General features: G+C 40.8%; 1 protein-coding gene across 1 annotated transcript in view; it reads right to left on the minus strand.

Annotated features, from left to right (window-relative positions):
* Positions 1-11174: 11174 nt before the first annotated feature.
* The window catches only part of bcr (BCR activator of RhoGEF and GTPase), a 164356-nt gene continuing 158046 nt past the window's right edge, over positions 11175-17484 (minus strand). The window contains exons 20-23 of the mRNA XM_030065922.1: positions 16463-16597; positions 15251-15356; positions 14195-14357; positions 11175-13392 (exon numbers count right to left, since the gene is read on the minus strand). Coding sequence (XP_029921782.1) covers positions 13303-13392; positions 14195-14357; positions 15251-15356; positions 16463-16597 — 494 coding nt within the window. The 3' untranslated portion in view covers positions 11175-13302. The remainder of the gene's footprint in view (positions 13393-14194; positions 14358-15250; positions 15357-16462; positions 16598-17484) is intronic.

Below are 17484 nucleotides of genomic sequence, written 5' to 3' on the forward strand. Positions count from 1 at the left end.
TGTTTCCGCTCCGGTGTCGGTGCGCTCCGCTCGGCTCTCCGTGCGCCGTGACGCGTCGACAGGAAAACCCTTTTACAGCCTCTAACGCGTCTAAATGAGGCGTGTGTGTGTGTGTGTGTGTGTGTGTGTGTGTGTGTGTGTGTGTGTGTGTGTGTGTGTGTGACCGAAACGAAACGAAACGAAACGAAGAAGCGATAAGCGAAAAGGAGGGTAAACCACTGGAACCAATAACACGCAGACTTCAAAAAAGAAAAGAAGAAAAGAAAAAAAGAAGTTTTCTGGAGCATGTTCATGATTAAAATGTTTACAGACATTTATATCCGGTGGTTTAGTATTGTAGTATTGCGGTGTTTTCAGTCCAATAAATCATTTGCATACATTGGTAACTTCTTCAAATTTGGCACACAGATGGTCCGGGTGACTCATAACTTTTGATATGCCCACAGGGGGCGCTATAGCTTTGTAATACTACTACTACTACTACTACAATTTACTACTACTACTACTACTACTATTATGACTACCACTAGCACTTCTGCTAATAATAATTATAATGAACTTTATTTATTCAGCCCTTTTCCACATATAATTGCAAAGTGCTGCAAGTGAATATGTGAATAAAATTAAAAATAATAAAATTAAAAAATAAAACATGGGAATTACATGTAAGAGAATGGTATATTATGAATAGGCAAGCACATAAATGTTGGTGGCAAGCCTAAGACATTCAACATATTAGCATTGTACTGCATTGGACTGTGTTGTCTTTCCTCCTGCTTTCTCTCTCTCTCTCTCTCTCTCTCTCTCTCTCTCTCTCTCTCTCTCTCTCTCTCTCTCTCTTTTTATATGTTTTTCTCCCTGTTAATATGGCTTTTTCCTCGCCATGTCCTCACTCTTGGGGGAGATTTCAGTTTATGGGATGAGCCAAAATCTACTGAGTCTCTGTAAAAGCTGATTGATTTGAATCTATTTAAATAAAACTGAATTGAACTGAATGGAATTGTTCTGCCGTGAGGTCGGAGTTTGTGACTCACGACGTCATTTGATGGCATCATTTCATTTTCTGCTATTTCGTGCCTCCGTTAAACCACCAGCGAAGTGAGAGAGATAAAAAAAAAAAAAATCCTCCCTGTCTGAAACCTGCCAGATTTATCTGTCACCCCATCTCTCTCTCTCTCGTGCTTCCCTCATTCTTTCTTTCATTTCTGTTTTCTCTTCCTTTCTGCCCCCCAGCCTCTCCTTCTTGTTCTCTCTCTCTCTCTCTCTCACTCACTCACTCACACACACACACACACACACACAAGTCATGCTCTAACAACCATGAAAACAAAAAGGAAGTGCAGGTTAGTCACAGGCTTAACAAGACAGTATTTATAAGCCTTCACTTTTTTGTTTGTTTTTTTGTTTTTTGGTCTTAATTGACAAAGTGGACAGGCGACAGGCCTTTTAGTTCCTTGATCGGCTCGATGACAATTCTGTCTCACTCACATCCTGTCCTCATGTTTTATCCAGTTTCCCAGAGGGGAGTTGGATTACTGTTTGAAATGGAATCAGTCTTTCTGGGATTCACTGATGCTGTTTAGTGCAATTAAACAAATTTCATTGTCCAGAAAGTGCATGACCCCCATCCACCCAGCACTGAAGGCAAACTAAAACAACAGTTACACAGAGGCAGAGAAATTATTATTTAAAGACTTGCATTGCTTTGTTAAAAACACAACACCGGTGATTTTGAATGTTTAGCCAATTAACCACAATATACCCACTTTTTACATTGTAGCAAGCCATTTTTAAAGATTGCACAATGTATAATAAAAATCCATTTTCAAGTTTGAATTTCTGGTTTTAGCGTCTGCCTTATAATGTTCTGCCTCTGCAGCTGACAAAGTCATCTACCCAGCTCTTCCCCACACAGTGTTGTATACGCTGGTGCATTGGACACTTATTGAAAAAGAGGTCAAAGAATAAAAATCTCCACGTTACAAAAATGTTTCTATTGCCTATTAGACGTCTAACTACAGTTCAGGGTTAGCTCCATGGACTGTGGCTCAAACAGTCTATGATGTGTCAAGGACAATGACATGTGATGAAGGAGATGATGGCACTTCATAGCCACAGCGCTCCAGATGTTGATGTTGGTGCCACTTTTATTGAAGTCAATGGGACAGGTGTGGAAAATCCCATTATAAAGCACGATACCTCTGCTGTTGCACCCTGACAGGCCAGAGATGCAGCCATATAACAAAACACACACATTATGCAGACTGGTATTTTTCCTCCAACGTGCATTTCAATTTTCCTTGTTGCAGGTCTCAAAACATTAAAGTTTGGACGGCAGCTGCTTAAAAACTAACATGAAGCCCAGCTGTAGCCAGACAGTGCTAATATTAGCCTGCATGCTCCCAGCAGCAGCAGCAGGCAGGCAGAGGTGAGATAAATTAGCCCAAGGTCCGAACAAACTAGGCCACCGGGGTGAGGAGAACGGGGAACCAAAGACGGAGAGTATCATCACAATCATCTTTTTTCAACTAGATGAAACTCCGGAGGTTAATTTGTGCGTTCCCCCCCAAAAAATCACGCCACAGTAAATACTTTAATGAGCTCGAATTTGTCCTTTATATATGAAAAGTAGGTTTTTTTGTCTGCATTGTTTCAGCTGCAGTCTTGAATGTGTATAAATGTCAATGATTCTGGCTTGCCAAAAGTACAGTCATATTTTATTCCTCCTGTCTTAACCTTCATGGTGCTATCCAACAGAATATTTATTCCTCGGGATTTGCTTTAAGATCACAATGGCACAAACTCATGTAGGGGTGCTATCATATGTTTAAAAGTAGTATTGCCAGATTTAGATTTAAATGAGCTAATTTTTTTTTTTTCCAGGAATCGGCAAATCAGATCGGGCAGGTGGGTGGAAACTGAAAGCTGAAAATGAAAACTTGAGAACAAATGTTTAAATGAGGCACCGTGGGCATGAATTTCAGCTGGAATCAGCAACTTCATGGTCTATTTCTGCAAAGTTTTTTGTGCGTGCACAGGCAGGCGGACTGTCTAGTGCATGCAGGTGGCTACAATCAGGACTGGAGCTGCCTTCGCCCATGATAAAACTTCACTTTAATGCTTTGCTAAACATGCATTATTCATAGAGCTAAAAGAAATATGATGACAATTTGTAACGTGATGCTGCAATACATAAACAAAAAGCAGTATTGCCATGGCATTACTGGCAATACTGGTGGTGGCGGCCTGGACTTGTGGCACGTTGGCACGGGCGTCATGAAATCTGCTCTGTCCGGATAGATGGCATCAAGGTAACATGGTGGACCAGCCTGCTGAGTAAACAGAGGAAGGAGACTGAAGAAAAGGGCTGTGATGGGAAACCAGCAGGGAGGCACACATATTTGGGGACATCACTGAGTTACGGTGAGCACCACAGCGGAGTCCCGGCTGACAGAAACATGAGCCAGGGAATGATCCAGAAGCATATCACTGGCAGGATCGAGGATTATGACTGAAGTATACACACCCAAAGTGGGTTTGTTTGACTGCTTGTTTTCAAACGTGTACAGTGAAGCCACATGCAAATACTGTGTAACTGTGTGTGTGACTGTGTGTGTGTGACTGTACATCAGAGCCTCTGCAAGCAAAGTACATAGACACAGCAATGACTGCAAAGTAATTTGCAAGGAGAGCGGAGTTTTAAAAAGGAGTGTAACTTATGGAAATGTAGTGGAGACTGATGTACAAACTGCTGGCCACGTGTCTCCTGGGGCTCCACCACATGAGCAGGAAGTTCCACTCTCCCGAAAAAGATTTTGGATCTTCATCTTAACTAATTAATTTGCGCATAGAAGGACAAAATGTACAGAAAGAAATCCAAAATGTGCAGCTCAGAGAAACTGCAGAGGCATGAATAGAAGAATAGAGTGGCACAATGACAATAAAATGCAAACTAAACGTAGACTTTGATGCACGGAAAGTGAACAGATATATTTTCACTTGCTAACCTCTGGGTGCTTTGTCATAATAATTACTTTAATTCATTTAATGTATGTTTTTGAGACGCAAAATAAGAATCAGTTAAAATGAACAGAGTGTGTTTACATTATCGATTTGAAAGATCACACACTCTCATTCAGGATAAACTGTTTACAAGCTGCGTCTTCAAATGTGATTATAAACAAACAGTCACAAACACATGGAGGCAGAATTTATTTACACCACACAAAAATAAACTGAATCATACATTGTATATATATTTGTGTACCTTATCATAGTTTTCTATCAGGACAATCCAAGTAGGGTTGGGAAATACATTGATATTATAATAATATTGTCATATAAGATGAGGTGTCATCGGGGAATTTGGAAATCGTAACATCATAATATGGTATATGTGTTGTTTTCTCCTGTTTTTAATGGCGGCATGAAATTTTTCTGAACATATTATACTGTTCTGTCTGTTCTGTTATTTGCCACAATATCCACAGAACAATCGATAATCACATTGTGTAAACATTTATAGTCACTCTATTGATATTGAGCTATTCAGTCTAAAAAATTGGGATATTTGATTTTGCCCTTATTGTCTAGGCCTAAATTCAATCATATTGGGGTTTCTCATAATCAGGATGGCTTTTAAACAAGTTATAATATCTGGAATATGAAGGCTGCATACAACAGCTTGAAGTCTTAAGAATCAAGTATTCTAAATAATATTGACATTTTTATGCATCGGTGTCTATATAACCTTATTCCTTTTATTATTATTATTTTTTTAATGTCAGTCATAACTGGTTTCAGCTGCACTCGGCATCATGGAAAACGCTGGAGAGTTTAGTCCAAGATGCTGTCTGAGCTCCTCATCTGCCCTCGGTCACACCTGCAATTTGAGCCTCAGATGGTCGACCAGCCGATTGGACCGGCCGACAGAAGAGCCTGCCATGAGACTGGGGAATACAAAACTCAGAAGCCAGGATAAAGGAGAGACAGACAGGCTGCCCGTCTGTGTGTGTGACGAGGCAGTGAGACGAGGAGGGGAGCCTTTTCAGCCGGGCTTTGTATGAGCTTTCAGCGACACGGTTCATCAGCCAGGCTCTGATGAAGACCCTCAGCGCTTCGCCTCATCATGTTTCATTTCACTGCGTCTCCACTCGACTGTGCCTCACTTCATTAGGATCAATCTGCAGCGCTGGATTAAGCACTGTGTTGAATACTCCATTCTGATTGGTCAGTTAAGGCAATGTGAGGTTGGTGATTTTAGAAAATGACAATCAATAAATGTCATTTGCTCCGGACATTTGCTTAGCCCAGTTCAGTGATGTTTGACTCATGTTCCCCATTTAGTTCTTTGGAATTGTTTGTGTATTGTTTATAATTTAGATTTTGTTGTGTTATGAAGGGTAGGGATGGTTTTTCTATTATTTGTGCACTGTAGCTGTTTTTGTCGTTTTCTTTTGATGTACCTCCATCCACTATTACCATCGCGGACTTCCTGTTTCACAATAAAAGGTTGGATGCCAAACATAGCCAAAGCAGTATCATCCATAAAAAAAAAACCCAGATTGCTTTTTTGTACAAAATCTCTGCTGGGTGGCATCCTTGAGGGGATCAGGTGTTCAGTCGTGTGTGTGTGTGTGTGTGTTTGTGTGTATCTGTCTGCAGCTAGTCTTGGGTCTACTAGGCCGAAAATTGAATAGTGCTCCTTCTGCACAAACAGCGTTTACAGTCAGGTGCCGGCTGATCGCAGGAATATCGTCAGTGAAAATAAAAATAAAAATTAACCACCACAAACTGAAATAACTTTACTGTAACTTAATTAGGTGCAAACAACGCATTGGGCTCATTGCTTCCTCAGGTTTGCTCAACAAAATTGCTTGAGTACTCACAGGTGTGACTTATGCACATAAGTCACATGACCAACATTATGACTGTGATCTTGGCTTCTATTCATTCAAACAAACATGGCAGCAGTTTAGTTGTTTGAGAACATTCAATAATGTCGGCCAGCTGCTGAAATGTCCTCGTCGGCTCACTCATCTCTCATGGTGGTGTGATAACTCTGCATATTGTCTCCCCTTGATTCCACCACCCTCATGCACACACACACACACACACACACACACACACACACTGGACACACACGTGCCCTGCAGCTCCTGAACACCACCCACCTGCCTCCACACACACCTGGTGGAGATCTGAACTCCACTGAGTGAACTCTTCTGGTTTTAACTTGTGAGGAAAGTTTGTAACAAAAAATAAGTGACTCTGTGGAGTTTCACACAGACTAACATAAAATATGTGTTTCTAAACCAGAATCCTACAACAAATGTCACAAAACAGCACTGCCTTGCATCACGTGATTATTTATTTATTTTTTTTTATCATTATTTATTCTTATTGGAATAAGGTTGTTGCTGTAACAAATTCAATACTTGGTTACATTTAGGGCTTACCTAATTATACATGTGTTGTGTATTGGTGTACCTACTTACACCTACTGACTTCATGAAGCCTTGCTGCTGTGTGTTGCAGGCTGATGTCAGTAAATACCATACGCTGTAATCAGTCAATTCAGCAGCTCACTGGTGACACCTAGTGTCAAAACGGCTTCTACACGTTCTCAGATGCTGAGCCTTTGTCAAACCAAACACCAGCTGTGTGAGGCTTCAGTTTATTTTAAAGGGCAGGTCAACACCAGTTTTCAGCTGAGCGTGGGAGTTTCTTTCTTTCTTTCTTTCTTTTTTTAATTACCTCTGGCCACCATAAGTGTGGGCCTGGCCGTCATTGGAAACCAAATTTTTTTCTCCCATAGCTTCTGGAGCCCTAAATTTTTATGACTTTTCCACAGTTTTGTTGATTTCAAGAACATGATCATTGTCATTGTCATTGACATGTCACTGACCTTGAACAGCTGTTTCTCTTGAATATAAAGTCTTATTTTATTTTCCTGGCCTGACCAAATCATTGATACTGATTTAAAGGAGGGGGTTTTGGTGTCCCAGTGGAAGGGGGCTTTTGATTATAAATCCCAGGACTAAATCTAAAAAAGATCTGAAGATCTGAAAAGAGGAAACCACTGGATTGACACAATTTACATCAGACAGAAGCGCCTGAAACTTGAATATCTGTGTGTCTAAAACTGTTTAGTTGTTAGCCTCTGAATTTAACAAATCCATGGATTCAACATAAGTGCACAAACAGCTAATTCCTCTGACAGTATAGTACAGTCATAGTATGTATTGTGTGTGTGTGTGTGTGTGTGTGTATGCACAGTTAATAGTAAAAGTAGACATTCTCATTTTCTGTTTTTTTAAAAAATACACGATATTCTTAGATGTAGATACAGGAGATTTTATTTAACATTTTGTGTACAAACATCGGCTGCAAATGCCTCCCAAACATGTTTGCCCTCAGAATACAATATTTCTTTTTACAGTTCTACAAGCAGAACATTGACTGTCAAACAGGAACAGGAATCAAAAAATCTGAACAAGGAAAAGAAGAAAACATGTTAACTTATCGTGTTTTGTTGTTGGTCAGCAAGTCCCATCTACAGCTTGAAATGATTTCACAAATAAAACAAAACCAGCATGTTTCCTGGAGGATGACGTGCTGCAGCCCAACGCCAGCATGATCTCAGAGACTGTGGGTCGTATGAAGGTTTTACACGCAACATGAAAATATAATGACAACTGCCAGGGTCGTGTCATTTTTCACATTAAACAAAACAAAAAATAGACATATCTCAAATCCAGTTTGATACACCAATATTAGTAGTTTTAAATGGAGTAATACACTCCATATTGTGAGATTTTCAGCCTTTTCCACATTAGAATTAAACAAATTCTATTGACATACTGGATTTTACCTTTCACATACAGAAGTAAGGGACTGAGGTTATCGAAATATGGAGAACACATTAATATACTGACAATCGACAGACCAAAGCGATGTGGATTTGAAAGCAACACGACGTTTTCTCCGCTGCCACAGAGCGACAGAACCGGCACCATCAGTCCTCGCTGATCAAATTCACAATAAATAAAACGTGAACCAAATTCTGTACTGCCTAGTATAATACATATTATACAACTCTACGGAAAAGTAAGAGAAACTTGAGTGGTGTAACCTAAAAACAAAAATCCTTCCTTACTTTTTAAATCGACCTTCACCTGCTCTTCATCATTACCTATGTGTTGTGGCAAAACAATCACAGTGGCCAGTCTGACGTACGACACAAATAAATACGCAGCTTAGCTGATGATGCAGACGTTTATATAAGAAGGTGAAGCTCCACTTTGTTTTTGCGGTAGCAACGTGGCGTCAAAATAACTACAAACTGTTTGGCAGCTGTGAAAATAAGCAAATGTTGGTAAGCAGACTGCAACACAGGACTCACATCAGAGAGAGAGGTTAGAGTTTCCTGTAGCAGGTTGACCACATAAACCCGCTCTTCTATTACCGATTTGAAGGCAGAATGAGTAGGATTTACCTTTTAAAAAATCTATATACTCATAGACAAATGTATGTGTTGGTGTGTGTCTCTGCAGAAACCCTGCCCTTTAACTGGAGTTTCTTGTTTTGCTGAGCTCTGGACTCTTCTGGGCATCAGCCTTTGGGCAGCAGGTGTGTAGCTCCCAGCCAATCACAGCGCAGCACGGTGCCAGATCGATAGCATGACATCCAATAGGAAGATACGAAAATCATGGACATCTATGAAATCTAGCGAGGCGAAAACATCAAGTGGACAAAGCTCATGACACAACGAGAGTGAATTTGGGTTTGGATGAAGAGCAACATGGAGTTGGCTTGTTTTCTGCTGGACAGGCAAGAGCCAGCAGGTGAATTTTATTTCCTAGAACGACGACAGCATGCATTCCATCGCCATCCTAGGAAAGGAAAACTCGCTGCAGGTGGTTAGCTCAGCCAGGGAGGAGGGGCCAACTTTGAATATTGTGTTTATAAACCACAACCGATAAATCCTGCTCATTCTGCCTTTAACCTCAGTTGATGTTATTCATATAATGTCTAAATAGATGCAGCAGGCCTTGACATAGACGGGAAAAAACACAAAAATGAACACAAATTTTATGAGCTATAACAAGGGCATGGGCAAGAAATGTTCTTTCCGATGTGAAAAAAAAATGCAGTTCTTTGCCCCTTTCAGTTTTAGCTACAGCACACAAGTCTGAAGGTGATGAAGGTGATGAAGGTGGCGAGCAGCTCGGGCGTTCAATATCCAGTTTGAGCTAAGACCGTACCAAAAGTCTTGAGGTCCTGTATCAGTCTTACAAAGATGAACGACGTCCTCGCCAAAGGCAACAGGAGACTGAGACGCCGCTGTAGGAGAGCAGAGGACCGACGCCTCCCACCGACTGCATCAGCATTTCCACTGACATTCCTTCATTTTTTATTATTATTATTATTTTTTTTTTTACACTCTGAATCCCACAGAACAGGCGCTAAAACCAAAGCAAAAGTGTTGAGGCACAGTAGGGTAGAGCCGTGTAACCGATGGGGATTTTGTGATACAGATGGCAGATGGGATCGGTGAGTTGTAGATGTTTGTCTCACATCCCAGGCGAGTCTGGGAATACAAGAGTGGATGCTACACACGGTAGAGTTACACATTGCAATAGGCGTTAACAGTTTAGGACACAGTATAAGGTGGACAAAAATAACTGTGTGAGAGACATCACTTATGGGCATAAATAGAAAAGAAAAAGAAAAGAAAAAGAGACAGTGTTGTACCTCATAAAAGAGTTGACATTAAAAAAGTTAAGGGCTTTTTTCTGGATGTTTTTGAACCCCCAAAATCACGCAAATTGTCATTTTCTTGGTATTAAATGTTAAGTGATGTTGAGTAGAGAGACATTATTAATGAAGACGTATGAAGTGGCTGAATGTAAATTTCCTGACATGTAGAGACGACTGATATGTGTTCAGAAGAAGAGACTCCTCTAGTCTTCAAAGTTTTAAAACCTCTCACAGCAACACAGCATTTTGCTTCATTATTAATTAACAATTAACATCATTCATTCATGCATGCTTCCCTTGTGACTCTAAAATGCAGACACAATCACACACAAACTCTTCCCAGATCCATTAAACATGGTGATTTGGTTATTATTTATATGCCCATGCTTATATGGGAGGACTGGGCGAGAAAAAGCACAGAAATACATTTAATTGCAAGAGTTAGTCAACTAGTTTCTTACAAGTCACCGTTGAACATGATAATCATTCACATCCTTTAATAGGCCAGGAAAAAGGACATAATGTACAATGTAAACCAGATCCTCGTGAGCTACTGACATCCTAAAGCCAAGAATAACAAAATCTATGAAAACACATTTTGTCAAAAGAGAACGGAAAATCTCCATCAATAAAACATGCCTGCATGTTAAATCAAGGTAAAGAAATCAAAACTAGAAATCTCTAATTTTTATCTTATCAGCAAAATATTCCAAAGCTTCTCTTGGACTTGGCCCTCGAGTTAGAGACCTTGAGGCATGGACGGGATGGAGGACAATTAAAGGGCACATGCGGACACAATGGAGTCATCAGCCCGGTGGCACGGCAGAGAGCGTGATGGACTCGCCGGTCTGCCGTCGGAAAGCGTGTCAATGTCACGTTTTGAGTTGCCGAGGCGTGAAAAACGCAGGGTTTTGTGAAGGAGCGGTAACATCACGGTGTATAAAGAGAGCGAAAGAGTTCTGATAAGGAGGCAGGCTGGAGGTGGTGGGGAGGGGTGCTTTTGGGTCGAACACACAGACTTTCCCGTGATCGACCCGAGTTCAAGTCCAAGCAAAACCGGAATTTAACCCTAACCCATAACAAGCCAATGGAAAGACACAAATAGATGTGAAGTTTGTGTTATTCATGCCAATTGAAATTTTTCAACTCCAGCAAAAAATTCAAGTTTGTATTCATTTGAGTCCGTAGCGTGAATCTTCGCTTCGTGTTTGGTTTGAACATGCCACCTCCCTAACCTGCACCTAACCCTAACCTTAACCTAACTCTAACCCCAACCTAACCCCAACCTAAACCTAACCCTGACCTGAATCTGAACCTAATCCTCCCCTCACCCTGACCCTAACCCCAACATAACCTGAACCTGAACCTTACCATAACCTAACCCTAACCCCAACCTTAACCTAATCCCAACCTTAACCTAAACCTCACCTGAACCTAACCCTACCCTTAACCTAACCCTCACCTTAACCAGGTAGTTTAGCTAAGGTTAGAACATGTTCATCTTGACCTGGTAACTGGCAGCTCAGGCTCCAGCGTGTCGTTGTGACACCTTGGCGACGCAAAACGTGACACTGACACGCTCTCCTCCTGTGGACCAGCGGCTCTATGACACACTCTGGCGTGACATCAGGTTGCAGTAGTTAGAGAAACAAAATATATAGGACGACACTCGATAGAATGAACAAATATTTCTTCATTAAAATCAATAGATATGGCCTTCACTGGACGTAGATGAGTGCTCAGGTCACTTGATTTGTAATACAGTAGTTCTAACATTTCTTGTGTGCATCTCTGCAGCCACAGATTAAATGGTAAAAAAAGAAGAATGTCATGTGTGTGTGTGTGTGTGTGTGTGTGCGTGTGTGTGTGTGCTGATTCATGACTTTGCATAATGTCAAGACTAGATAGACGATGGTCTCCAGGTTGTGAGACGGACTGCTGAGAAACAACGGTTGACCCAGCAGCTAAAGAGCTTGTGCCTTTTACACAGCAGCATATTTAACTACAATGTGTGTGTGTGTGTGTGTGCTTGTGTGTATGTGTGTGTGTGTGTTACCTTCATAATATTTAAAAGAATATCGATAGGCTGGACAGAACAGCTGAGTTGTTTCTATAAGAACAAGGCTAAATCCTGCTTATTTACTGCAAGACTTGAAGTCAAGGCTAAAACCTATACCACTTTCTCAATCAAACCAAAAAAGTAGACATAAAAAAACAAAAAAACAAATACTAATTTTGATTTTTTCCCCCAACCCCCAAAATAAATTACGATTACACTGTTAAACAAAAAGGAAAAAAAAAAAAATACAACTTTAAGATTATGTACATACATCTGCAAATACAACAGTTTTCCTTTTGTCCTAGAAACAAACCAACAAACAAACAAACAACATATTATTTTGGCAAGATGTCCTATGTTACAATAAGAAGGACATTTCCTTAACAAAGATGTGAACACAGACAGCTTCTATGTTAGAAAATATATTGCTTCCTGGATATTTAAGCTGAAGACTACCTTGAGACACAAATAACACAAACAAGACAAAAATTTTGCTTTTGTGGCTGAAAACCGCAGGCAGTCAGATTTGCAGTGTACTACTAATTATCGGCTTCGTTTCTCGACAGTTCTTGGTTTTTTTCTTACAGTACTTCTTGAAGTCACAGCCTCTGTCTCTGACTCCGTCCAGGGGTTGTTTACGTTGTAAACACTTTACTTAACTTGTAAGTGTTGGTTTCCGGTGGCTTTCCTCGACTCACAGGAAAAAAAAAACAAACAAAAGTCTCGGCAGAAGTGTCCTCTCGTCTTCTCAGAGACAAAAATCTGAGATTATTTAAGACACAGTCAGAATTTTCCATCACAGGACGCCAGTCAGTGTTTCGGATGGATCGACAAGAAAAGCTTTGCAAGAGCGGTGACTTGATGATTGTCCAAAATAAAGACAAATGGATCATAATGTCCTTTTAAAAAAAACAAACAAGAAACAAGCACATCTGAACTCAACAGAAAATGATAAAACGTGGATGGTCTTCCCTGTTAACAGATCAGTACGAAAGGAAATCAACAGAGACACGTTATCTTTCTCTAATGGAATGATTCTGACAGTCGGCTTGCTTTTCAGTTTCTCGGTGTGTTAAGTACGACTGTGTACACGCTGTAAAGGTTCAACGGTAAAGAGGCATGAAGAGACAAAACTAAGAGGAGAAGGGTAGATGGGATATACTGCATCACCGGAGGTACAGAGAATCACACTAAATATCAGGTGTGATGCACAGTATTGATGAGTATTCACCAGAGAGAGAGAGAGAGAGATATGAAAAGCTATGGAGAGTTGCAGCTGTTCTTTAGAGGCCCAACGGCGCCCTCTTGTGGTTGCGGCCGTCAGGTATTTCCAGAGACAATCCCCTCGCTGCTGCGAGCACCAAACTCAACCAGTCACTCAATTCAAAAACGTACTATTATAAGCTCAGTTTGAGCCAAAGTCCTTCTCTTCTTTGCTCCTTCATAGTCAAAAACTTGGGGGGGGCGGGGCCAATTCTCCTCTATACTTCAGTGGAGAAGAGGATGCTCTGTCGTTTGCTGTCCGGTGTGGGGATCGTCTCCAGCTGGAGGAAGTACAGCAGCACCTGAACCTGTACGGACATACACAGGATGGTTTCTCGATTACATCTTATACAACATGTAACTAGGATCTAAATGTGCCTAGTTGGCTTTTATCACAGGCAGAATGAGGAGGAGTTTCCTAAAAGACAATGTGTAGACTCAGTGGTAGACGTGGACTGCATAAAAAAGGAAATCTAGCGAGACAAAGTGCCAAGTGATGAAGAGCGACGTGCTGTTGGTAGGATTTTTTTCTATGGCGGCGACTGAATGTTTTACATATCATTCCATCGCCATCCTAGGAAATGAAAACTGGTGGCTGGCAGTTATTTTAGGGAGGGAGGAGGGGCTGAATGTTGTGTTTAAAAACTGCAACTGACAAATCCATCCCATTTACCCCCGAGAACCTGACATGAGAAGCTACTTTGCTTTGTGTGAAGCACTAAACTGTTTAGATGTCATACTTGAACAAGTGATGATATTTAAACAATATTAAAATGCTCACTTGTACATTTTCTTTTCATATCAACATTTGTAGTGTGTTAAATTATAGAGAAAATTATCTCTTTTTATATAATAAAGTCATCCTCATTTGAAGACCCCCTGGAAGCCCTTCAGGGAGCTCTGCAGGGCCCCGGAGCCCCACTTTGAAAACCACAGCCCCAGTGGATCTTTCACTTGATGATCAGCTATCGAGTCAAAGAAATTTACCACAATTTCTGGCAATGCATCATGATCAGAAAGTAATAAAAAATCAGAGTCCGTCAAGAGTTGTGGATAAAACCACAGAGTCAGCGAGATAAAAGAGGGCTTGTCCGGTGATGTTGGCCTCACCTGTGACATGACCTCCAGGGACCAGCTGTCGCCCATGCTGATGGGCTGGGTGGGGTTGGTGGGGATCTTGCTGTCCTTCTCTGCCGGCCTCAGCAGGGTCGGCCCGAACACGGTGGCCAGGTTGTGGAGAGACATCTTGTTGACGCTCTCCTTCTCCGCCACCCTGGTGGAAGAAACACAGACACACACATTATTTATGTATTTAAAGATCATGACCACATGTAGGCACTGTGTGTGTGTGTGTGTGTGTGTGTGCGTGTGTGTGATGATGACGTGTCACAAAAGGTCCAAGCTGGGTTCAAACTCAGGATGTTGTGGAATGCCCTATATATAGCATTTTTATTTTAGCAATATGAGACTAACAGCAAACTTTACATTCACTTCATATGTTCAACAGTAAATTTTCTCAGTGTTTCCTTCTACTGTGGCAGTGAAAATAGCACCCCATGTACATTTTGTCCACCTGCTCTGCTTGTCTTCTAGTGAAAAGTCTAGATTATAGACTACAGGCTCTACACAAGGAATATTTTCCCTCTTATGACTATACAAAAGGTGGGAAAAGCATTCAAATGTTTTACTTTGATAAGAGAATCAGTGCCAAAATGGAAAATATTCCAGTTCAAAGCGTGCATTCAAAATGTTACAGAAGTACAGAAGTATTAGCAGTAAAATGTACTAAAATAGGAAAAGTAAACGCTTCTCAATGTGATGAATGTTTATTTCAGTTATTAAATGATTGATGCATTGACCTGTAAGATGTATTTTAATTCTGGGAAGTTAAACTCAATGTTCAATAAAGCCATCAGATACATGCAGGGCAGTAAAAGTATAGTTTCAAAAAATGATAATATTCAAGTCAAGTGCCAGTACCGCAAATTACTAAAGATGTATACTATCAGCTGCTTTTGTGTGTCATTATTTTTGTGCACCCAAATTTCCATGGGTGTTTGTGCGTATGCATGTGTCAGACTATATGTTTGTGTATATGTGAGTGTTTGCATGTGTTTGATCTCTCACATTCACGTGCACCAGCATTAGTATTTTCATTCGACCTACCTCTTCAGGTGGTCCAAAAGGAAAAGAAAGGTGACGAGGTTCGGCTCTGGCAGCGACAGCAGCAGGTTCAACATGCAGCTCTCTTTGGCAACACTGTCAGACAGAGCTGCACACAGCCAGAGGAAAGGACACACTCATTACTTCAAGAACAGTCTTAAGAGCTGAGAGGGTTGAGAGTGGATTTAAGTGAGGATCTTTTAGAATCAACTGACAAAAAAATAAAAAATAAACAAAAAATGGATGTAGCAGAAGCGCTTAATTTAACTGTTGACACCAAATGGTTCTCAGTGATAAATTTCAGGCTTATTCCGCTTTTTTGTCAGCTGAGTCCTCACTTAAGTCAACCCTCATTAATTTTGTATAGTGCTCCTTTAAATAGACACTAAATGGTGTTTTGTGTATCTTGTCCTCTAGTACTAAGTGTCAAGACTTCGACAACAGGTAACAAATTGCAGTAAACACTGCAGGTCATTTCATTTACACTTCCCTTTGGGAGCTGGAGCAACCCTCAGTGCCAGCACTACAAACTAGAGCTGTGCAGAGATATCATTATCTGTGTCTGTGTCTCTTCACCCAACAAAATCATCTGTATCTGCATTTTCATTTGGATAGACGTCATGGAAAAAGCGTGGTTTATACCTGGAATCACATTAAATCAGTCAGTATTGTGTTTTCTAACCTAATATTCACTGGCAATGCAGTTGTTATGCCTCCAAAGCATCAAATTGATTTATTATTAGCATACAATTAATTATGAAACAAATTTCCACAGCCTGATACTGTACGTTTAATTTCTCTACTTCTCTAAACTAAGTTTTATGAACTGTCTGAACCCCACCGACACCCCCTACAGTGGGAAATGGGTGCCTGACCAATCAGTGGTTGTCATTTTTTTTTTTTACAAGCATTGTTTTAAAGCCAGGCTCTCTCTCTCTCACTAACTTTTTCCTCCGAACCCGAATGATAACAGCAAATTCAGGCCAAATAAATATCTGTTTACACTGCATGATTTGTGCTCTCCCAAATGATATAATTGGATTCGGTTACATCCCGACTACAAACTCACTAAATGTGGGAATTGTATGATGAACTACATCTGTAATGTTAAGTTTCAACTGCTTACTTGCTTGATTGATTAATTGATCAATTGATTAATGATATGTTTGGATCATTGGGGTGATGTGTAGATGAGGCTAAAGCTCAGGGACTCACTGATGCCTCCTGCAAAGTTGGGGTAGAGCTCGTCAGTGAAGAGCGGCTCTGGCAGCTCCCTGAAGTACAGCTTCAAAGTCCCAGCGATGGCGTTGACGTCCATCTCACTCATCATCACTGACACATCTTTGTTATCTGGAGGGGCGACATGAAAGCTGAGCTGAGACGAGACGTTTAGCAGCGACAGGAGAAATAACACGACGCTTTAAATTTATGGAGCACAACCAGACAGCCGCCATGCTCCTTCGCTGCCAGAATCTCATCAGAATAAAGGTACACACCCGCATGCGCTCCACACACACACTCAAAATGAGTACGTATGCGCCCGTGCATACACACTAACACAAAAATGCAATGTAGGTCTTCATACATGAGTTAGCCCACGACAAAAAGAAAACTGGTTAATCATTTCACACCAGGTACAAATTCTCTTGTTGAACAAACCCACAGGATATTTAATAGGAAACTCAAACATGGAGGCACCGAAAGGATCACCTGAAGAACAGAGATACAGTCAACAAGATTAGAAAACAAATCTCCTTCAGATGACGGTGAATCATCCCTCAGCTTTCTTCCACAGAAAAACATTACAGTATGCACGGCCTGTGGTGTAATGAGGCCTGATAAGTCACGTACAAAGACAAAATCTTTAGTCATGGCATCATTATTATTATTATTATTAGCAGTCTGTGAATACAACACACTTTCTTCTTTCTGTGTATTATGACTCATTTTTGTTTGCCAAGCTTGAAACAAAGGTGATGAACTCCTTCATGCTATTCATGAGGTCTTGAACTGTCTAAATATGAGAAAGTATAGAGCTGCTCCTCAGAGAATTAATTGGGACAGATGGCCAAGACCAGGGGGATTTTAACCTCTTCAGCCCTGCTGCTCCCATCGTTTGGCTTGTAATTGTGTGGATGAGATTTGTTCAAAGCCACGGAGCTCTATTTTAAATTCTAGTACAAATCCCAAGGTTTCCAAAGATATCGAATATGTGCTGCTGAATGACTAAATAAATG

Source organism: Myripristis murdjan, chromosome 12 (assembly GCF_902150065.1).
Source record: "Myripristis murdjan chromosome 12, fMyrMur1.1, whole genome shotgun sequence".
NCBI classification, from domain to species: Eukaryota; Metazoa; Chordata; class Actinopteri; order Holocentriformes; family Holocentridae; genus Myripristis; species Myripristis murdjan.